General features: G+C 36.8%; 1 protein-coding gene across 7 annotated transcripts; it reads right to left on the bottom strand.

Annotated features, from left to right (window-relative positions):
* Window positions 1–340: 340 nt before the first annotated feature.
* LOC109088171 (phosphatidylserine decarboxylase proenzyme, mitochondrial-like) lies at window positions 341–22,591 on the bottom strand. 7 transcript variants are annotated; one of them, XM_042757022.1, is made up of 9 exons: window positions 22,449–22,528; window positions 21,882–21,940; window positions 20,455–20,531; window positions 19,800–19,954; window positions 5,937–6,173; window positions 5,391–5,529; window positions 4,436–4,591; window positions 4,081–4,241; window positions 341–1,624 (listed from the first exon to the last, which is right to left on the bottom strand). In XM_042757022.1, exons 3-9 carry the CDS (start codon window positions 20,480–20,482, stop codon window positions 1,400–1,402), a joined length of 1,101 nt encoding a protein of 366 aa, XP_042612956.1. In that variant the 5' UTR covers window positions 20,483–20,531; window positions 21,882–21,940; window positions 22,449–22,528; the 3' UTR covers window positions 341–1,399. The 7 variants fall into 7 exon arrangements, with proteins under 7 accessions (XP_042612956.1, XP_042612950.1, XP_042612955.1 ...); XM_042757016.1 differs by lacking the exons at window positions 19,800–19,954; window positions 20,455–20,531; window positions 21,882–21,940; window positions 22,449–22,528 and adding exons at window positions 8,203–8,368; window positions 12,542–12,990; window positions 15,422–15,538; window positions 16,394–16,640; XM_042757021.1 differs by lacking the exons at window positions 19,800–19,954; window positions 20,455–20,531; window positions 21,882–21,940; window positions 22,449–22,528 and adding exons at window positions 8,203–8,368; window positions 12,724–12,990; window positions 15,422–15,538; window positions 16,394–16,634.
* Between the last annotated feature and the right edge of the window lie 1,188 nt (window positions 22,592–23,779).

Below are 23,779 nucleotides of genomic sequence, written 5' to 3'. Positions count from 1 at the left end.
CTTTCAAAGAATCTGACATTTTAATCCATATTCTGCTGAGATTTTGTTCATTATTAATCAGGCTTATTTAATGATGAATGACTTTCCTCAAATAACGCGGACAGATTTCTCCTTTTATATTCCCCCATGTATAAATATACAACTGTCCTGTGAAGCTTGCCATACTAATCCACCACAAGCGGTGTCTATTATTGTTTAGAGATAAGTTATGAAACCTTGAAATCATGAATTTTCCAGGTCAAGAAGCTGCAAACCTCATGAAAAAGCATAGTAGGCAAAACAGTAAGATTACGTAATAAAATAATAATACCAATATCACAATTCTATAAAACACAACTTGTTAAATAATCTTCAAAATTTATTTATGACACGTTTCTTGCACTCTGAAATAGTTTGTATTAATGTCTATGTTACATGGATTGGATTAACAAGACTGTACTCCAAAAGAAGTGTGGCCTGGTGCACAGAAAAGCCCAGTGTTTTCAACACATTCAAAGTAAAATTTCCAGAGTCCTTTCCCTAATCTTCATCCACATGTGTGGTCCAGATGAGGAGAGTACGGATGGTCTTTATCTTTGTCAGGCGCTGGTTAATAAAACAAAGCCCAAGAATGAAAAACTCAAGTCATAAGATCACAATAACCTGATTCATATCAAAAGGGCAAAAAAAGGTGTGTTAGTAAAAAACATATCTTGCGTTTTGGCACTAATCAAGTTGTGACAGCAAAATACTTAACATTTATCTCCAAACTAATTGCTACACCAACAAACAAAGGCATAATTCAACACCAGAGAACAATGGCAGTTATAACAGTCACCTGTCTTTTTCAAAACTCTCTTACGGAGTAAACATGGCCACGATTATACTGTCAAAATGGCTTGCACCTTCGCCAAGAGCAAAATTTGGACGGAGAGAACGGTTTTAAAGATAAGCGCTGTCAAATATGAAGGTACCAAATAGTGATGGCCTCTCGTACATTCCCAATGCTTGCAGAGTTAGCTGTGGAAATCCTGAACTCTTCAAACCCTTCACACAGGTGGACTCCAGCCAAAGGCAATATGGGCAAACACAAAAACAAAACAAACGTTTTACTAAAACAAAATAGAAAAATAATTTAGAGCCAAAAAATCTGGATGGCTTTTCAAGGTAAACAAATACTTTTTTGTAATGGTCTAAGCTTTGCTTATTTTACAACAAAAACGGGAAAAAAAAACATAAACCCTAAAAAAACGACTGCAATAATGCAACAGTGGTGGATTGAGTACATATGAGCACACATGTATCTCAGTTTAAACAGAGTACAACTCTGCAAATGTGAGTGTATTAGTTTTTGAGACCCTGAATGCATCTGCACAGTTTCGTCTGTCCATCATCAGATTGCGTTCCCCTCTCGTCGGCGTTACATTGTCCCAAGAGGTTCTCCAAAATGTATCTTCTGGCCTGCTTTCAAATTAAAGGTAAAATCTCTTGGAGCTTCGAATAAGAGTACAATAGTCGAGCCCAAGTTGAACTCGCCCAGGTGCTCTCCTTTTCTCATGCTCACGCCTTCCTGCCTGTTGTTTGTTACGTAGCTGAAGTCGTTGAATGTTCCTTTGTTGTATCGTGGGTTGTTGGTGCGGAGCTCCTAAAGAGAGAAAATCAGTTGTTAATTGTCCATTCACTAAAACCGAATTCTTTGCCTTTTAAAACTCCAACTATCCTTTAAATCTGGTACTTATAACAGATGGGGAACCTCTCTATTTATTTTAATACAAATAAAATCCATTAGATTTAGGGAAAATATGTCATTTAAAAAAATAAGCACAGTCAGGACTTTGTAAGGTCACATCAAACAGGTGCCACTACTGTCAAACTCGCATCTCACCCATTAACCCACATTGTTACACAAGCCCACAACTGTCTAGTGGTCTGATTGCGGGAATGAGGATAAATCCACTCTTAGTGATGTAGCTCAATATTCTGCTAATGCTGAAAAAACACAAATGGTTTTTACAGAAAATACATCATTTGCCAATAAGATTGATTCAGTGGCAATTCAGAAATTAAACCCAATATACTTCAAGCAAAAGAACTGGTGTGATGTAATTCCAAACAAAGGCCAAATCAGGTCAAAACGAAGTTCCTTTTGAGTTCATTTGCGGGAGTTGCCAAAGTGAACTGCAGAAAAGTTTGCTCTGGCTGGTAAACACCTCTGAACTACCATCGGTCTGTGGTGATTATGTAACAGTTACATCACTGATTCAGCTTGGCCGTCTGTTCGTGTTCTGTCTCTTTTTTGACAATGGACTGGGACATTCTTGTTACCTTTTAAGCGACCAACTAATTATTGTAAAAAAAATTCAAGCCGCATGTCTGAGCTGAGCATACAGGGTATGCCAAGTTAGACAAATCAGGATGTGTGCACACAGTACGCACTTACTATGCTGATTACTAAATTTTACATTATGCACACTGTGCACATACCCTAGTATTTACATAAAAACTTTTTTTTTAAGATTTACTTTTGGTGTTTTTGCCTTCATTATGATAGGACAGTAGCCTGCCAGGAAGCAAAAATGGGAGAGAGGGAAGGGAATGGGAAAGATCCTTGAGCTAGGACACCCGAAGCACAATGGTGCTATATGTCGGCATGCTGTCCATGAGGCTATCAGCGCCAATAAAATGAGATATTTTGAAGAATGCACACTGCTGGTGACCAGAGGTTGGCGAACCAAAAAAAAAAGAAAAGGTAATTAAATTCAATAAAATTATAAAAATTCAATATGGCGTCTAAACTGTCTAAGGTTTATGGTCAACTAGTTAATTAGTGAGCTTTAATCTGTTTAGTGGAGGATTGGAAAAGGTAACATTTAGAGGAAGAAGCAAGTCTCAAATAACTAAGATATATAACATCTTAAGCCTAGTTTTTTTGACGCATCTTTTGCCATGTGATTTTCGCTGGTGTGCAAATTCAATCCCTGACATTAGATGGCACTTAATGAAAAACAGAAAAACCCCAGTACACATCAAATCCTATTTGATTTGCAATTCCTCTCCATAACAACTACACCAATGAGACCAGCAACCAAACATTCACCTCAACACTATTCAAGCCTTTAGTGTTCAGACACCAATGAGACCAGCAGCTCTACATTCATCTTGCCTTGATGCACCCTCTTGGTCTACTTCCTCTTCGTCGTTATGAATCAAGTGTGCTCGGCAAGACTGTTTTGTGCTTGAGCGCCACCAAGTCGTGTTTTACTGTAACTTTAGCAGCTCCAGGCACATGAACAAAAGCGCCAATCTCATTGGTCAGCCAGTTTTTGATGTGGCGCATCAAACCAAAAAAACGAGCCCGAGGCGTATTTTAAAAAATGACGCTTTTATGCCTCACGTTTTGCGAGTCAGTGTGCACACTCACATTGGCACCCTTTGTTTAGTCACGAGGCATTAAATGTCGGCGATAATCGCACGCAATATTCATCTCGGTGTGAACAAGCCTTTAAAGATAATTTTTACATACTGAAAATGTGCTATATTATGGCTCTGTTATTTTTATCTAGTACACTTTTATAATATTCATTAATATTTTGAATTAGCTTTTATTTGTATATTTTTAGTGTTTAATTGTAAGTTTCAGTATGTACTATTGTCATTTATGTGAGGTGTTGTGGAGAGATTAAAGTATAGTCTGTTGCCGATTCTTTGTGGTGCTACTTGTCCCCAGGAGCTCTTCAGACCCAACAGATGACTGCTTTAAAAATAGCTCCAGTACAAAAATGGCTCAACAAACAGCTGGATGCCATGAACTAGATGTTGCACAACTAGAATATTTCCAATCTAACAGCAATGAACCTTTGAATGAGGAGAATCACTCTTTCAGTCAAAGCGTTCAGGATACACTGAAATGCATAATTTTGCCTTCGGGATATGCGCAGGTGGTTTTGCTGCGATCTGTATTGGAGCTTTTCCTAGTTCGTAATCTACAGTAGATGGTGACAGTTATTTACGTCACACAAAGAGCAGAGACTGAATATGCAGATTTCAATATGAATATTTCAGTGATATTTGTATTTTACCACAGATCAAAAATTATCTAACCTTGTCAAAATAGATGCGTATAGATCCCACATTTGTCGCTCCTACAGCCGTGAGTGAAAAGAAGCCGTGTGTCCACTCCCCACTCAAGACGACCCGCTCATTATGGCAGAAAAGTTCCTTGATCCAGCGTGCAACTCCTGGGTTCACTGACATCAGAGAACCTATAACAAACACATACATATCAGACACTGTGCTTGTTATGTAGCTACGCACTGCTCAGTCGCCATCAGATTAGAAAAGACGCTTATAACTTTAGCATATAAGAACCGAAGTCTCTGTGAATTATTTTTTTAATAACAAATCATATTTTCAGAAAGCAAAGCTAAATACAGAGAGAACATCTAATGGCGCTGACCTGGGAAGTGGCGTCTGTGTGCCACCCTCCAGTCTGTAGGTGAGTGGAAGCAGTGGTAGTCACCCGGAGCCAGATAAACTACACAGTGAAACAACTCATTCCCCTCTTTAGTGACCAGAGCATCCTGGTAAGTGCCAGGATCATCCTCATCTAAACCTGACAAGGAATAAAACAAGACAAATATAAGAGATTATCATCAATAATTTTTAAGAAAACCAATATAAAATAATTTATAATCGCATGGCCTCTAAGCTTAGCATGATTTTCCCACTTAGGGCATGTTCCTTGATGTCAGAATAGATTTTATGGTTAGGCATAGATCTTTCAACATTTATATCAATCTATAATTTTATATATTCTATTCAATAAAGAATCCTGAAAAAAGACATCAGTTTATCTCATTTCAGCACTAATAGTGATAATACTAAGAAATGTTTCTTTAGCAGCAAATCGGCATATTATAATGATTTCTGAAGCATCATGAAGACTGGAGTAATGATGCTGAAAATTCGGCTGGGTCATCACAGGAATAAATTACACGAAATTACACATTTATTAAAACAGAAAAATTTAATTTTAAATTGTTATTATATTTCACAACATTACTCAATTTATATATAGCGTGACAGTAGCGTACTGTAGATTATGCATAGGATACAAAGTCTGACATCAAGCTCAAAAAACCAATTTCTAAAAAACTTCACTTGGAGTTTGGGAAACCTCGCAAAACACCAATTTCTTAAAATTATTAGCAAAATTTGATGATGCATCAAAAATATGAAGTCAACCATACAGTGACCAAACAGCCATGTTTACAATCTAAAAATGGATTTGGCTGTTTGGGAAACCTCGAGTTAAATGTCCCTTTTTCAAATTTTCTGATGTTCCAGTATCAAAGGATTTCGATCCAGGAGCATGTCCTACTTGGTCAAAAGATAGCTTTAGAGAGACTTACTTCTGTTAGCAGTTAAATTCTCGGTCCAGTTGTGCGGCCCGAGGAAGGTTTCCAGAGAGTAGGTCACTCCCTTCACCTGCTCGACCTCACAGTTCTTCACACGGCCAAAATGAAGGATCTTGCCATCAGCTGGACTGATCTGCAGAGCAAATGAACAGTCAAAGTGAATTAAACTAGTATCTGTGTTGATACTGAATGTTTTCTCTATACTGTATTAAAAAGTAACATGAGTAGCTGGAATATGCAAAATAAAGTCAAATAACCATTAGATTATTATTTCAGACACCATAATAATTATTTTGAACTTCTCAAGTTTCCTGCTTAGCTGACAAAAATGCTGCTCCTCTTAATGAAATCTTCTTTTAAACTTAGTAAAATCTCCTAAATGTATAACATTCAGATGTTGAACGGCTCTACTGAAATGAAAATTCGGTGAACATGCTTACATACCCATTCTTCGGGTTTGCCTACGAATCAAAGAGAATGGGACAACAAAAATCTATTTGAAGAATGCCTTTTTCTCTCCGGTTACAAACCGAGACTCACCACGCAGTGCGAGTTGCACACCGGCCGAACCTGTGGTTTGAGTTTGCGCCTAAAAAACTCGCCCAGGTTTCTGTAGTGCTGTAGATCCTCTATAGCCGCTTCCTTCATATTGACTCCAAACGTCCATATATACAGTCTGAAAACAGGTTTCCGTAACCAAGTTGGCAGGTCCACCTGGTTCAAGCGACCCCAGGCTCTGGAGAGGAGTCTTGTGGGTATGGACTTGTAGATTGAAACCTACATCCCAAGAAACAGAGAGTTTGGAGACGCCATGTTCAAATATCTGTTATATACAAAAGCAAACGTTTGCAGAAAGGCGAGTAAACGCACTTAATGATCTTCCACCTGCAAAGCAAATGCAAGCATTGCCACTTTTTTAGTTTATGAATCGTTTGACAACAGAATACTTTATTATCATGTCAAATATCAATATCCCACATCTGATTTTGAATGGAATGCAGCATAAAAATAAGTGATGCACTGAAATTTCAGCAGCTCAACATATTTGGCCACAGCAGCAAAAAAAGGTTTTAGGTTTCAGCCAAAATGGTTTTGGAGAGCAGAAAATATTGACCGAAACGCAACACCCTGAACAACATATAGAGTTCAATTGCCCAATTATTTATAATACATTTTATTATATATATATATATATATATATATATGGGGTAACTTTTTACAAATTTTATGATTATTACATATATTTGCACACAAAAAAAAAAAAAAAAAATTTTTCATTATATAGAACAAAAAAAAAAACAATTTTATAATTAGAAATTCTTGAAACCCTTGAGTATTTAATTCAGTGGCATAATTTTTCTATTGTTTATATATATATATATAAAAAAAAAGTAGTTTTGATAAATAAAAAGACTGTTTGTCAAGGTCAATAAGTCTCTTAAAATTTCTGAAATTTTATCTTTTTTCTTACAATGCAAGGTTGATTTAGGATGTAAAATTTTATATTTATGAATTAATAATTTATGATAATTGTAAAAAAACGTTGCGTACACTCTGCATTGCTCATTAAAGTAAATAAAGTAAAAAAAAAAAAATAAAGTAAAAAATAAAAAAAAACCTGCTGTATTGAGTCCAGCACCTGCACATAGCTTTCCATCGCCCGCTGTGTGCCATGTGCTCCAGTGTTTGGATTCAAAGAGTGTTTAGATCAGTGTAGCTCACTGATCATTATTGATGTGGGAAGGAGTGATCTCAGGTCAGTGCTACAGATAGCATGGTTGATGCTTGACAGGAGCTGGCCTGAGTGTTCAGAGTAAGTGGATTACTGTAGTTAGTTTCAATCTCAGCTGACAGACAGGAGGCTAAATGTGGACAATCCTTGAGTCTAAAGCCCTGTTCACACCAAGAACGATAACTATAAAGATAACGATATTAGTGTCCACACCAGCGAACGATATCGTCTGTTTATTCTAAGCACACATGCCTCTGCCGCTTGAAATTCTCGAGCTCGTTATAGCAGGATGGATTCTGATTGGTTGTCAATGTTTGTATCATTCATCAGCTGGAAAAAATAGTTCTGAAAATGATTCCAACGATATCGTTTCTCTGTGCCTTCATCGTTATAGCTGTGGTGTGGACTCTGCTATTCTTTAATATTGAGAACGCTTTTTAGAACTATATCTTTATCGTTATCTTTATAGTTATCGTGCTTGGTGTGAATGTGCCTTTACAGGGTGGTGGGTTTTTCTGTTTCTCTGTAACTTCCTGTCTGCCGCTGGAGATAGTGTATCTGCTTCAGAGCATCAGCATGGGCTGACTGGCAATTCTTTTTCATGGGAACTGAACAATAGTGGTGTCAGAGCCACCGTGGCACGATGCCCTCGACTGGGTCTAGAGACAAAGTGTTCCTCAGTTCAGAGCTGCACCGTGGGACAATGGCTCTTTTCACACGAGTCCCAAAGGAGCTCAGGGCTCAGCGGGTCCATATGCAAGTAGCCATCTGCTGATAGCAGCCGCCATTTCTGCTGACCTCACATCAGTTTCGTAGCTTCCTTTCTCTGGGTTATGAATGAAAAGACTTTATCTAGGGCATTATTCCTTAATGGTTCCAGTAATGTTTGCTATAATCATAGACATTACCCACACACTTTCAACCACAAGATAACATCTCAATCTCAAATGGCCATTATACACTGATGACACACTGATGGATGGCATTTATGTCTCTGGATAGTGAGAGTTTGCACATTTGAATACACACAACATCAACCAGTAGGCTCTTTTTGTACTTTCCACCTGTACTTACTCTGCTTGTGGGCCTCCAGCCCACTTTGGCAAGAGGTTTGAGCGCTCCAAAGGGCAGGATGTAGTAGAGGAATGACAGAGGCCATGAGCGAAGGCGGACAGTAGGCCGGGACATGCAGCTCAGCTGGCCTAGTCGCCGCCGTAGGGCCAACTGTGGGAACTGCAACCTGCACAACACATCCATGATTCCAAAGTGCACAAAATACACAGACAGACACTTATGAAGAATAAAGGAGGTGGACATGAAAGATGTATGTGCAGATGGTCTAAATGTTGTAGAGCATGGGTGCCCAATCCTGTTTATGGAGATCGATCTACCTTCCTGCAGAGTTCAACCTTGCATCAACCTGTTTGTAATTATCAAAGGTTCTTGAAGATTTTAATGAGTTGGTTCAGGTGTAACTCAATTGGTTTGGAGCTAAACTTTGCATGTAGACTTCCAGGAACACGATTGAGCACTGCTGTTATAGAGTGAATCTCAAGAAACCTGTCAAGACCATGTCTGGATCATATTTCACCCCAAAAGAATTAAGAATGGTGTGAAACTGGGCAGGATGAGTTATATGTATGTCCCGTGAAAACCTGCTGGAAAAAAGTATTTCTGCAGTTCCATTTGTTGATACTACTAATAAAAATAGTTTATTTTTTTAATGACAAATAAGCATGTATTTCCAAAACTATTACCTCAATGAAATATAACCATAATTGTTATTAATCACTTATTAATTCCATAATTACAATTAATATTATTAAAACGCTTTTGTCTAAACTGGCAATTGTGGAAACTTGTCATTCAAACGTTGTCATGTATTTGTATAAGTACAACACAAATGTAACACATAAATTAATTTTTTTTAGACATTAGTACAGTAATGAGAATAACCATTGAGAATAAAAGGAATTACAAAAAAGTCCAAATGTGAAATGGTTATTGGGTGAAAATGTGCTTAATTTTCATAAAAATGTCACATGTGGGGTAAAAAAAAAAAAAAAAAAAAAAAAGTTCTTTTTTTCAATAAAATAATTTTTTTTTTCCTTTTGGTTTTAGGGTGAAATACTACCTAAACATGTTTTCTTGAGAGTCGCCATATAACACAGAACTGGGCTGTATTATCAAAACAGTAGAAAGGAGGAAGGAAAGATTTATAAAACAGTCAGAAACATCCACACAGCCCACTCACACATACCAAAGACCAAAGACAAAGACACTCATACAGAAGACATTAAACAGCGGAAGACAAACGCTAGAAAAGATACTCGAGATAGGAAAGAGACAGGAATAGCAATTCTCCACTGTAAACTTAACCTCATGGTCGTTTGCACTGCTTCTCGACTACACTGACCATATACTCCTTTCAGCTCCATTCCACTTACATCAGTCTAAGCAAAGGCTGCTTTCACCTGCTTAACACCTTTAGTCTCATTTAGATTTTTATCATCACCTCCCTGCTACACTTGTCTAGAAATGGTACAAAAGGAGAAATACGTGAGTGAAGGCCTGGGCCAGTCAACATAATAAAAGGCCACATTTGAAGTAACATACACATATTTAACCAACACAAACATTCATGTTTTTATGAGTCACGCCAAGTAGGATGCTTTAGCCATGAAGGATATCCGCCAGTAATCTTTTTTACATTTTTCTGTGTTCATTGCACTATTTTTAGCACCTGTGCAGATCAACACAATTGTTAGGGGACTGGAATGGCGCATGCAAAAAAGCTGCACCTCTATCCAGGTCCTGCTAATGGAACGCGTCGCTTTGTTTGGCTACAACTGCTCACTTTTTATTCAGAATGACACTAAGAGCTACTGCTTCTGGTTAAAGTGGGATTAGCTTTAGTGTGTCAGTAAAGTGGGTCATAGTTGGCACTGAAAGTGATGACACAGCGCTTGCTGGGTTGACACAGTCATTCCAGGGCTGCAACTACGTGGGCTATATATAGAATATAACATTGTGTCCACCCTAATCAGGATGAAACCCTGTTCTGACCTGTGGATGGAGGAGACTTAGCCATAGGCCTAACACAAACACTCAATGTGTCACCTGACTTTGTCAGGTCTACTTCACAATGCCACACACAAGAACATCTTTACTTTGACCCTTTCAAAATGTACTCTCCAATAATCTCTGTTTGAGAGATCAAGATTTGCAGCATGGTCAGAGTGAGTAATCAGAGGGTAATAACCCTCAGTGTATTGATGATTAAAAACTATAGCAACACTAGCTCAGTGGGCAACCTTTCAGTGCCTGGGCTACACAATTTTCCTCCACAATCTTAAAAGTATATTGACCTGTCGTGCATCATCATAACCGCATCTGACATGCGGACCTCACTCACAGAAAGGTGTAAATTTTTATTGCTCTTACTATTAATAGACAAACTGCTGCAGGCATAACATCGGACCATACTCTGGAGACCAGTCTAGCAAATGTAAATAGTGATGCTCAAAGTCCTTTTTAAAAGAAAGTGAGTTAACTTGGCTGCCATCTTGGTAACAGCTCCAAACAGAAACTTCCAGTTAAGTACAACTCCTGTGTATTTGAAAGACTGACTGACGTCATAAAATGTTCTGTATATACGGCTTTTCTGATGTAGTAAACTAGCTCGATAGCTCACCTAGTACAGCACAGTACTTGCATTGCGGAGCATACATTCCCTTGAAGTATGAGAGCTCAAAAACTTGTAGAAGCGAGTTAAAATGGCATGGTTGCTTCATCAAATACGTTTGTATTTCATGTTTGCTTTTGTTAACCCTTTGTTACCTTTAATGTAGGGTTAAGTGTAGATGGTATGTTAACCTTTTAGCGCCACTCAGCAAACATTGAATTTCTGAACTTCCGCAATATGAATAACCACCAACATAATAAAAATGTGCCAGATTTACATTCATCTGACATTTACGTTCACACTCAAAATTTTAAATTCACTTTGAAGGTGTCGCGAAACATACAAGAAGCAATGTAATATAATTTTGCAGAAATGTTGCCACAGGCATGCTTTCCAGTGAGCCTGGGTTGGTAATACTGACATTGTGTGTTGCAATTCTTTAGCTCAAGCAATACAAAAAAGGCTGTATTTTAGGTTAATCAACTAATGCACTTATGAAAGGTAATGCCTCTATGAAAAAAGCGACAGGCTCTTTAAACTGTGAGGCGTGAATACATAATGTTAAATATGGCCTATGATCAGACAGTCTCCTCCCTTCTGCTCACTCTTAATTGTAGGGGTTTATTCAAATCTTACATTTAAAAATTCATCCTGCACCTGACAGACAAGCATTTCTATCTAGCAGTAAAAAAGACAAAAGTCTTCCATTGAAATTTGGATTTGAGCCATTATAGAAGGCTCTTTTCACTTGGGACACCAAGCAACCACCTTGAAGGCCTTAGCAACGTCCCAAAATAACAAAAACAACTTTTACTTACGCAGCCACCACTCACATTTTCATGCGAGTGGCAAAAATACTCATTACACAACCCAACAATGAACCTGATAACCTGCGTTTACCAGCTCCACTGTGTAAATGTTGTTTCCATCCTATAACTACATTTGTAAAAGAGCTGTGCAAGTGCCCAGTATAACCTTTCACACTAAACACTTTAAGCACTGTGCATTAATGTAACCTCATTCTAGCGAATCCAGTTAATATGCTAAAGTGTGCGTGGCGCCCTAGTGAGCCTAGACGGCTCGAAACTGTGAATTGGTATTTACGAGAGCTTTCAGTCATCAGGCTATCATTCAATTGAAATTAGAGCATCTCTACCCCTCCCCCAACGTGTCCAGAGCAGATGAATAGCCATCAAAGAACACTGCAGTTCAACAGCTATTCACAGTGCATTACTCAGCCAGTAAAAAGATAATGTTAAGTCTTCTGTTTTGGACTCTTTCTCTTTCACACACTCTCTGTTCTACATAGCCCCCCTTGTTTCTTCAATGCAGGCACACGTTGGCCAATCACTGACTGAATCTGAGCCTTCCTTTCTATCAATCAAGGAAACAGCATCTGCTTCGTGTAGAGCTATGTGTGGATTGTATTGGATGGAGAGGGCTAGCAACAGCCTAATGTTACAACGCAATCGTACAGCTGGGACAGTGACACAAACTCACACTGCACACTGATTGTCCCTCTGTAGGGTGGCCCAGTTCGTGCAAGGTCTCCGTAATCCCCTCTCGCTCGCCCACTTTCCAGCTCCACTGATCCTTCAATTGTCCTCTCTCACTCCGAGTGCGCAGTCAACAATTGATCTAGATCCAACCAGCTAAATTCACCCTGTCATCCACACACATTCTCAGCTTGAAATACGTCCTAGCATCTCACACACTCCTTGCCGGTACCTGAAACGGCTCCGGTGGCTGGGCTGAGATGGGCCCCCCGTGCCACCGTTGTTGGCGCCGTGTGTGGGCTCCCCTGTTGCTCCCGCTGAGGAGCACGGCGGACGGAAACGCCGCACATCAACCCTGACTCTGTGGAGATTGTAGCAAGAGGGAGAGCTGTGCAAAGACCTGCAGCATCTCACCATTTCCCCGCAGTGCTCTGCACCGGCCCCTTCTGCTGCTTCAGAGTCCCCTGACACATGATCACGGTGGAAGGATTAGTGCGTATGGCAGGCTTTAGCTCTCTCTCACGCTCACTCCGTTCGTCTGGCCCGGTGGTTTTCCGCTGCAAAGCTTAAAGACCCGCCCTCCTTGCTGGTGACGTGTGGGATGCTTGACTGCGATTGGTCAGCCAGCGGAAGAATCCACCTTCTCTTCTGAGCCGCTGCTGAATTCAAGGCCTGGTGCAGCTGGGAAGGTGGTGATATGAAAAGGAGGAGGAGAGGGAGGGGTTTGTAAACAGACAATCCTAACAGCATGTGCTCAGTAGATCCCGAATTCCATCTATGACCCCATCCCCCCTCTCCCTCTCATCTCTTTCTCAAATGAAGGATAAAGAGCAATGAGCTCCCGACTGTTATGATAAACGATTTCTGCTCTGAAAATCACTTTCTCTACAAAGTCCAGCGCATCAACAAAGCCTAAAAATACGCTGCATTCACTTCAATTGGCTTTTTATTATAAGAATATTTATTACTGCATGTTCTATACATTTCAGTACAGCAACAGTATGCGTAAGAAAATCTATAATTGCTACCATATACCAATTTATATGAATTTTATATTCATTTAAATCAATATCCATGTATTTGTTCCATTAATAATACTCCTTTTTTAGTGCTGTCAATTTAACCAATTAACTGTGATTAATCGCGATAAAGTTTTAAATATAGATATGTTTCTTACAAAAACCCAATGATTCGCTACAGCAGTGGTTCCCAATCCTGGCCCTGGAGAACCCCCAACACTGCATGATTTTGGTGTCTCTCTTACCTGACACTGAGCTGATGAGTAGAATCAGGTGTGTTTGAATAGGGAGACATCTAAAATGTAGTGTTGGGGGTTCTCCAGGACCATTTTTGGGAACCATTGCTTTAGAGGTCGCTATGGGGAACCACTGTGCTACAGGAAGCCTTTATTCACCCCCCGGAGCCATGTGGAGCAATTTTTTATTTTTTATTATTATGGATGGATGCAGCTTATTGGACTTATTTTGGACTGTTGAATGGAAACAACCGCCCACTGCCATTATAAAGCTTGGAAGAGCCAGGACAATTTTTAATATAACTCTGATCGGATTCATCTAAAAGAAGAAATTCATATACCCCTAGGACTGCTTGAGGGTGAGTAAATCATGGGCTAATTTTTATTTTTGGGTGAACTATCCCTTTAAAGCAGCTTTTTTTGGTAACTTCATAACTTAACTGACGACATAACTATGACATTGCATGCTCATAGATTCACTTGTGCTTTATGATATATGAAGAGTTTGGTTCCAAAACACGATAAACGCCCTTTTTTTTTTAAAAAGTGAGTTTCCTCCAAAATCAGTATTGTGTCTGGTTGGTATTGAAAAGTCCATTTAAAATTTTGCGATATTCCCAGAGTTATTAGGTCACATTTTCTCCCTTTTTTTCCAAACCGCGACAAACGCCAGTCTCCCTTTTTTTGCAGAATGCGATATATCCTCTCAACCAATCACATCGCACCATTCCACGCACTCTAGACAGTAATGGCGGCGCTTTGAATACACCCGGCATCCTAGTTTTCCACATATACTTTGTAATCAACAAACAAGGGCTGCAAATGGTAGCAATAAATGGCATGTGATTGTCATGCGCATCTCGTCAGTAAAGCCGGTTCTGTGATTAATAGTATCGGTAAATCTCCATCACATGCTTACAGATGGAAATTATTCAGATGCACTTAATACACAAAGCCGTAGAACATTGACAAGCTACGCTATATCGCGTTCAGTAGATAAATCGCATTCGATTATGAACGCCATATTGTGTAGCTTGTCAGTGTTAGTGTTTTTATTTATGCCATTTATGTTTTTGTTAATACAACGTATAGCACTAGTCAACTAAATGAATGTAACATGGCAAAGATGAATGCACTTTTGGAAGTTGAATGTAAGGGAAATGTCATTTTGAAATTTCTGTGGTTTAATGTGATGTTGTTCATGTTCTTGTTCATGATGAAATTTTATTTTATTGCTGTAATTAATTTATAGCATTAACAAGATGACCCATTGAATTCATTTTGGAAGCGATGACTGATGAATGTGTTTTTAGTCAAGTGCCTGTATATGAGATTAGTATTGACCAAGTTCAGAGGCTGTCATATGTGGATCAACTTACTATGTTGTGTATTTTCATCAGTTTATCAAATTATAAATTATTTAAGTAAATTATTTTTCATATGGATTCAATGGATTCATTGCATTTTGGGGAAAAAAATAAATAAAATTTTATAATAAATCTTTGAAAATTGAATTGAATTTTTAATGTTATTATAACCTCAAGATGCTATGTGAAACAGTTTGAAACAGAAAACAGTGGTTTTCATCTCACCACTTTCTTGGTAAAGAAAACACATTTTTACTCAAATTAATTAAAATGGATTTATTGCATTTTGGAACCAAACTCTTCATATAGCACTTTAATATAATATAGCGCACGCCGCTGTATTTGTGTGTGCAGCTGAAGAGCATGTGCTACGAGCACAGCATAACGGCTGACAGGACAGGAAAATTGGTTTTTACTGACATATGGCCTGACAACATCTCATCTGAGCACAGTTCACTGTTGTCCTACTGAATCTCCTCATCACCTGTACCTTTTTCTGTGCTCGTTTGACTCGCGCCTGGTGCTGAGGTGAAGTTGGATTGCGCCTCTGAAAAGTCTCCTGTTTGATGAGATCGTAAAGATGTTCTGCGTCTAAATAAACGCAATTCTTGTCAAAAAAAAAAAAGAGACAGAAACAGCAGTTGTGAGTGGGGTGGCCAACCCTAGCTCCGCCCCTGTGTTAATTGAATTAAAATATTTGTAATATGTTAAAGTGCTAATTTTGACAGTACCAATTTATTTTAAACACATCCATTTATCTGTCTATTAAAATATAACACAAACATATATATATATATATATATATATATATATATATATATATATATATATATATATATATATATATATATATACACATACATACATACATACATACATATATATGTATGTATGTTCGCATATATTTGTATTTATTCAATATTTTTTTCCCTCTCTTACCCAGATCAATCACTAAATAAAACCTAAATGCTATGGAATTTCTTTGAACTGATTCTTTTACATCTGTTCTTGACTTTTTGGTATACTTTTACATTCTGTAATGTTTCTGTAATAATTTAAAACACAATTTTTTACATATATTTTAACAAAATCAATATGTTATCAAATACACTTCTACTGCTACTTTCATATATTCATAGGAAACGTATACATAGGAAAACCAAAAGCACACTTGACTGCATGCTAATCACATGAACTTGACACTTCCTACTAAACAGGAAGGAAGTTAATCTTCCTGTCTCGAACTAACCTTTTGATATGCATTTTAATACAAAAACGTATAAAAACACTACGAATGATTCCCCCACTAGTAATAATTCAAGAATTTCTTTCTAGTTTACTCTACGCATCAAATAATTTGACAACCTAATAAAGAAAGAATTCATATTCATCCCGTAATACAAACACAAATACAAATCCACTTAAACAAAAAAAGACCTACAAAGGAAATCTTTACACTCACTTGTATGGAGTGACACAATAAGAGGTCTGTCGAACTTCTCAATGGACTACACTCCTCTTACTGTCTTCGTACTTGGATCTGCTCAGATGCGGCATGTGTGTGATGTGATGTCGTCACTAAATATTAACCAGACCAATGAGTGAAAGGGCTTACTTCCTATTTGATGACTGTCAAAAAGCCCATCCCACTCTATAAACACACACAACTGCAGACAGCTATTGCGTGTGTATTCAGAAGACACAGAGAAATGAATATAACTGACAGGACCAAGCGCATTAAGGAAACAATTTGATTTATCACCGTATTGTGCCACAATCATTTTCACCGAGCGATTGCTTTTGTGTGTTTTCGACAACTATTGCAACATACTATGACTCATAATTTTTTGGGGTGGAGGGGTTGCAGTAAACGGGTTTTACTTCTGGGATCTGTTTCGTAAGGATGTAGCACATGCTGAGCTGGATGATGCATTAAACAAGAATCCAGGAGAGTACAACTAAAACGTTTTGTTTTTCATTACTGCTGCTATCAAACGCAAAAATGAAAGTGAAGAAAATGTCAACCTTAAAATAGAATAAAAAATAATAATGAATAAAAAAAGAAATATTCATGTTAGCCATTACATGATTTTTAGACTGCTTTATTGTAATTAAAAAAGATTTAGTGAACTGAACTAGCATCATGATGAAAGGGCATCAGAATGCATCAATTTAGTTATTTTCTTTTATACTCTTCTAACACTCGATTTAGTATCATGACAAAAGAGTACAAGTATCAGAAGACTTTAGTGATTTATTTTCTAACACCGCTAGGCTGCAAATATAACAAAGCCACTGTGTGTGTCTGAGAAGGTTCTGGAAAATGGTCACACCTACACAAAGAGCGCCGTTATCTCTGCCAGCGAGGCTTTCTGCCACACACTGTGCCTTATCTGTAAATCTACAACCAAACCGCCGAACAGAAATCTGTCCTCATATATCAGGCGTAACACAAAAGAAGAGTCCATGACTGACAGTTGTGAACACAGATCATACACGGAGCGAACAGTGAGGGTTTCAATAGTATGAACACCAAAGCCAAACACACATGCATGATAAAGATACATACAAAGTGAGTATAAATGTCTGAAAATGTCAAAAGCACTATTTCTACATGGTTAGAATGCAATGAACTCACATAAGGGTTAAAAATGATATTTTAGAGTTTTTTTTTCTCCTTGATTCAGACACTGTATAAATAGTCTTGTCCCTTGTAGATTTGTTGCACAATCCCCTTTCCGTACAAGAAGTCTTACTATTGTTTGTGAGGTACAAGTCTGGCATGGTGCTGAATACCCTTGGAAACCAGTGCTGGGTGAATGGCAGGACTAAATCTGCTGTGTATCGCTTTAATACAATATATATATATGTGTGTGTGTGTGTGTGTGTGTATGCTGCTTTTGGCTTTGTGTGTTACTGATACAAAATGTCCTCATGTCATGTTTAAAGTCACAAAAGATCAACTTTTTAGAGGTTGTGACAACCAACTCAACTGCATTATAACAGCTTTGTGTGCAAACATAACTGTCCAGCATCCACAGAGACAGGTCAACGGGTCACGATGAGCAAGCGCTAAAAAGGGACTTCCACGTTGGAGGCTGATGTTTATCTGTTGTATGACACAGATAAAACACTACATCACACTAGGGAAAGCCTTCAAACAAAACCAGCCACTCAGACGCTAGCAACACCACCAGTGAATTTCGACACGCTCAGGTGACTGGGACACTCAAACAACCAGATCACCCGGCTGGTATTAAAGGTCACACAACAAATGAACTCAACATTTGTGACATGTCATTACAACATGTCATTACATCATTTCATTTAAAAAGACTTGAAGCGTAATAATCACAAATTAATTAAGTGATTAAGTCACTCTTAATTTTAATACCTTTAAAGTATGATCATCTTTAATATTATTAGATCTGTGGCATTTTTTTTATTGCAACACAATATAAGAACAAACTATGAAAAACTCTCTTTTTTTATTATTTGTTTTTTAGGTTAAATTAGTTAATTGGTTGCACAAGCAACAGATTTTAGGCTTGCCAAACAAAACAAATGGCCAAAATCTTCCCCGTGACAGCCTGAAATCTCCTGCAGTGCCACACCGACACTGTCAGCTATGGATGATGTTTGTGCAGCCTGTATTTATCAAAGTAACCCCACAATCAAAACTCTGACACACCATCTTGTCTGCATCTTAGGGCCTGTTTACACTTGGCCACGTCATGCTTTTTTATTGATGTTTTTCATTCATGGACAGCTATCATGAGTGTTCAAGCAAGTGTTATATTAGTACCTACTGATATACTATTACTTACTAATTATACACAGTTTCTGTTTCCATTATGACTTTAGTTAATATTTTAGTCATTTGGTTTTTGTCATTTTTTTTTTTTAAATAACCTCTGATGACTAAAATAATAAAAAATTATAATAAAGGTGTGGACTTTACTCTCTTTGTGATCTCTGATTTTGAAAAAGCATCACTGATGATAAACTGCGCAGCTTATGGCATCTGCTGCTAATACATATGCTATCAGCTTTTGTGAAGTGAACTCCTTTGAAACAACATACAGTGAGTGAATCAAAAATTAGATTTATATATGTTTTGCAGCGACATGTTTATGTGGCTAATTGCAAATGGAAAGCACAAACTTGATCATAAAGCAGTCAAGATGTAAAAAGAGGCTTCGTTTCATTTCATGCTGAATAAAGAGATTGAGAAACTGTCTCCTGTTTTACAAACATATACAAACAAATATATATATATATATATATATATATATATATATATATATATATATATATATATATATATATATATATATATATATATATATATATATATATATATATATAATGCAGTAATGCACAAGGACATGGACAAAAAAGCATGTGGATAAACATGTAAGATTAATACAATAAAAATGACAACTACAGTGACTATTGTAATATATATACATGTTTATATATACATTAGCATGAATCCTCATTCTTGTACTAACACAGTATAAAAAGGTTAGTATGTCCACACACTTTCGAACATGGGCTCCACAGAGTATCTCAGTATCCAGAGACGTTTAACACAGCCATACCATCAGTGTCCCAACAATCACAAAAAATGGCTTCAGAGTTTGAGAATGAATTTTGATCAGCTTGATATCAGTTTGCACAGTTTCAGGAAACTTTAGTTTGCATAGTTCACGGCACACGACCAACTGTGCTCAAATCAGAATGTGGGGAAAGAGGTTGCGAATGTGGCATACAATGCATTTGCAATGGCAATGTTTTGCAACTGTTAGACAATTTGTCTGGGAATTTCACACACAGATAATACTGTATTCTGAGACTGATCTTACCTGAAATTCATTGGCAATACGTGGTTGCACTTCAATGCCAAGCTTCTCCAGCTGCCGATCCTTGTATTGCCCATATTGATTGTATCCAAAATAACCCCCGCCTGTAGCTATAAGAAGAGGAAGTGGCCGTACACGGGCCTGTAGTCCAAGAAAACCTGAGATAAAGGAAAAAAAAACATCATTTAATGGATCCATTAGATGTTTGTGACAGTCAATTTAAGGATAGTGTTTGGAGAACAACTGCAAATATACATAAGAAAGTCATTGTTTAAAGAAGACCAACTGTGATTGGTTGATCCAAACACAGCTGGAACTATGTAAGCAAACAAACACACTGTGTGTTTAATATATATAATATATATATATATATATATATATATATATATATATATATATATATATATATATATATATATATATATATACACACATACATATATACACATACATATATACATATATATATAAAGACTTGACGCAGCGGTGCCACCTAACGTCTCTTATGACAAACTGCAGGTTTACATTCTCCAAGAAAGACCCTTTTAGCGTAACGTTGTCCAAGTTTGTGAAAAATGTGGAGTTGTGTAGTGGCGCATAAAAAACCGTCTGTGGGACCGTTTAATATGAACACAAATATTTTGTAAATGTGACTGACCTTTTGAAAATAACCTCAATGTATCCATTAGATGTTTGTGACAGTCAATTCTACTAAGGATAGTGTTTGGAGATCAACTGCAAATATACATAAGAAAGTCATTGTTTAAAGAAAACCACATGCTTGGTTGATCCAAACACAGCTGGAACTATGTAAGCACAAAAACACACAGCTGATGTGTGTTATACAGAGCTGGGTAGTAACCGATGTAATTACATTTTAAAATACTCGATCACTTCTTTATTGAGTACATGGTTACATATTATTCACACAATAGCAATAAATTACTCATAATTTATTGATTCTCCCAAATTCCTCTTTTTCAGAAAGTCTTCCGGTTTTGTGGACATTCACACAAAGATCAGTCAATATTCAGGTGACTAATTACATAGAAAATTAAGAAGCCACGCAGCATTTGAAAACTGGATTTACAAAAATCACTGGAGGTGTTTCTACACCGCATCTACTACTGATGAAAACAGTCATGTTTATTGTGAATTATCGCTCAGTATGTTATTTAACCATCTATATTACAATGTCTTTGGAAGGCTTTCAAACACATGAAAATGCACAAATTCACATTATTTCTTATTTACACGTAATGCAGGCATTCCCAAACATTTCTGTCATCTGAACATCTTTCACCTGATATATTGACTGAGATCTTAAAATAAATATCTAATAATTAAGCACCACATTTAAACGTTCACGGTTCTCTGACGTTGGTTAATGGTCACATGACAAAGAGGTAAACATAAAATAATTCATTTTTTTAGGAAGTGTTTTATTTTGATTTTAAATTATTTATTTTAATATTACATTTTTATGATTCAATTGATGATCAACTTTTCCTTAAACTCACAAACCCCAGAAGTTGAGTGTTTAATACACGCTGTTAATTTCAACAAATGGAATGCATTTTTTACTCTTTGTATTTTTATGTCAATGTGGTACAAGATTATGCTATTTAAATCAATGTTATAATCAAGTTAGGTCAAAAGTAACCAAAAAGTAATCAAAAAGTAGTCTAGTTATATTACCTGAAATACGTAATGTAATGGATTACGTTACTAACTACAATTTTTGTCATGAAATTTAATAACAGATTACAACTTTGTATGTAATCTACCCAGCTCTGGTGTGAGATATATATATATATATATATATATATATATATAGATATAATAGATAGATATATATATATATATATATATATATAAAGACGTCACCTAAAGTCTCTTTTGACGAACTGCAGTTTTACATTCTACAAAAAAAAAAAAAAAAAAAAAAAAAAGAAAAAAAAAAAAAACACTTTTCAGCGTACCGTTGCGCAAGTTTGCATAAAATGCGGAATTGTGTAGTGGCGCATTAAAAACGTCAGTGGGACCGTTTAATATGAACACAAATATTTAGTAAATGTGACTGACCTTTCGAAAAGAGCCTCTGATGACTCCGTCTGACACCGAAGCCACTGTGCTGCAGAAAACTGCATACAAGACAATACACATCACACTTTAAAAACACTCGAGAGCTTACGTTACATTACCGACATCATCTGCATTTCTACGCACCTCGATATGAATAACTTAAAAAAAGTCGCCATTTTTAAATCTGAAGTAATGAAAAGTTACTAAAGAGAATGAATGAAAATTTCACCTTGAAATTCGCCAAGCTAATACAGACATTTAAATACGTCACTAGCAGTCACGTCCTGTATTCACTTCACGGAAAAACTCAAATGGGCTAACTTAACTTCTCTTAAGGTAGGAAAGGGCTCGTCCCAGCTCATGTGCTAGTACTGCAGTGCCTCGGCTGATTGTGTAACTAGGTTTTGAGCTCAACTGTGTACCAGGAGCCGTCACTTTAACGTGTCTTGACAGGTTGGCCAGGTTCGGATAATGAAGCCAATGCTAACACGCGTAGATGCTAGCATTAGCTTCCGAAGGTCTGATGTGATTATTTCGCGAAATCCCCAAATTACATGACACAGTTACCTGCTCTTTCCTGTCCTTGTCAGGCGGGCAATAAACACTCCGCGTACGAGCGCTGCCATGATTCCTGCACACGGTCACAGATTCCCCGTGTTTCCGTCCTCGTCCTTCACAAGACGCACTTCCGCCATCTACCGGAATGGAGGGTTCGTCACCACAGCCCTTGACTCAAAGCACGATTTTTTTTTTGCAAATAAATAGAACTTAATTTAATCAAATAATAAATTTAAAATCTCATTTAAAATTTAATAATAATAATAATAATGATAATAATAATAATAAAAGTGTAAATATTTAGTTGGTACCATTCGTGCTGGGTCGATTACTTACAAATTGTAGTCTGTTACTGATTCCAGATTACGTGACAAAAATTGTAGTTAGTAACGTAATCCACTACATTACACATTTTTGGTCACAATTAAGAGTACTTTTAGATTACTTTTGACCTGTTTACCACATTGATTTAAATATATTCCATTCACTGTTAAGAACAACATGAAGTGCATTAAACATTAGGCCCTACATTATATGCCAAGGTTTCCCAAACTGGGGTTCAGAAGGAACTGCATGGGATTTGTGAAGTTAATGAAAGGATAATGATTAGCAAAATTAATCTAAATCATTTTAAAATAACAACAATCAAAATAAAACCCTTATTTAAAAAAAAAAAGATGAAAAATATTATTTGTTTACGTCATGTGACCGTAGTAGTCAGTATAGTTGATACCATGCTGAAATGTTCAAAAAGACTTTCTGTGAATCCAGTGGTCAAATATAGTGTGGCCTCTCAGTTTTCTGACTAGGGACTGGTCTTTGTGTGAATTCCCACAAAACTAGACGAGTTTCTGAATGTATGCCAGCAGTAGGCTGTTTAGAAAAGAACATTTAAAAGATTTAGGAGAGAATTAGTGACAGTCAATAAATTATGAATAATTAATCGCTATTGTGTGAATAATGTGATCATGTAATTAATAAAAAAAAAGTAACTAGGTTGATTACAAGTATTTTAAAATGTATTATAATCTAATTACAAGTACATCATTTTTGGAATCTGATTACATAATCCAGATTACTAGGTAAGTAGCACTAGGCACCATATTAAATATCCAAAACTCATGGTATGGTCACATTAACATATGCAAAAATATATTAAACAAAACAAATTAACCCAGAAACAATAAACAAGAAAAAAGGTATTGTTGTGTTTTAGTTTCTGTTGTTTAACAGTTTTAGAAACATCAAAATGACAAAGAAAGATTATAAAGAAAATTTGGTTGATTCAAAGTTAAAATAAGTTTTTTTATTTTAATTTATTTATTTTATATTAATATTCT

Source organism: Cyprinus carpio, chromosome A5, assembly GCF_018340385.1.
Source record: "Cyprinus carpio isolate SPL01 chromosome A5, ASM1834038v1, whole genome shotgun sequence".
NCBI classification, from domain to species: Eukaryota; Metazoa; Chordata; class Actinopteri; order Cypriniformes; family Cyprinidae; genus Cyprinus; species Cyprinus carpio.
Note: the sequence above shows the minus strand (reverse complement) of the source record. Positions and strands in the feature narration are given on the sequence as shown.

Coding starts and splice junctions, on each gene's coding strand:
- LOC109088171 (XM_042757016.1), bottom strand. CDS start 12,726: ATGGTGAGATGCTGCAGGTCTTTGCACAGCTCTCCCTCTTGCTACAAT. Junction 6,174..8,202: donor GCTGGAGGCCCACAAGCAGA/GTAAGTACAGGT, acceptor CTTGGGATGTAG/GTTTCAATCTACAAGTCCAT. Junction 5,530..5,936: donor TGTGCAACTCGCACTGCGTG/GTGAGTCTCGGT, acceptor TTTGCTCTGCAG/ATCAGTCCAGCTGATGGCAA.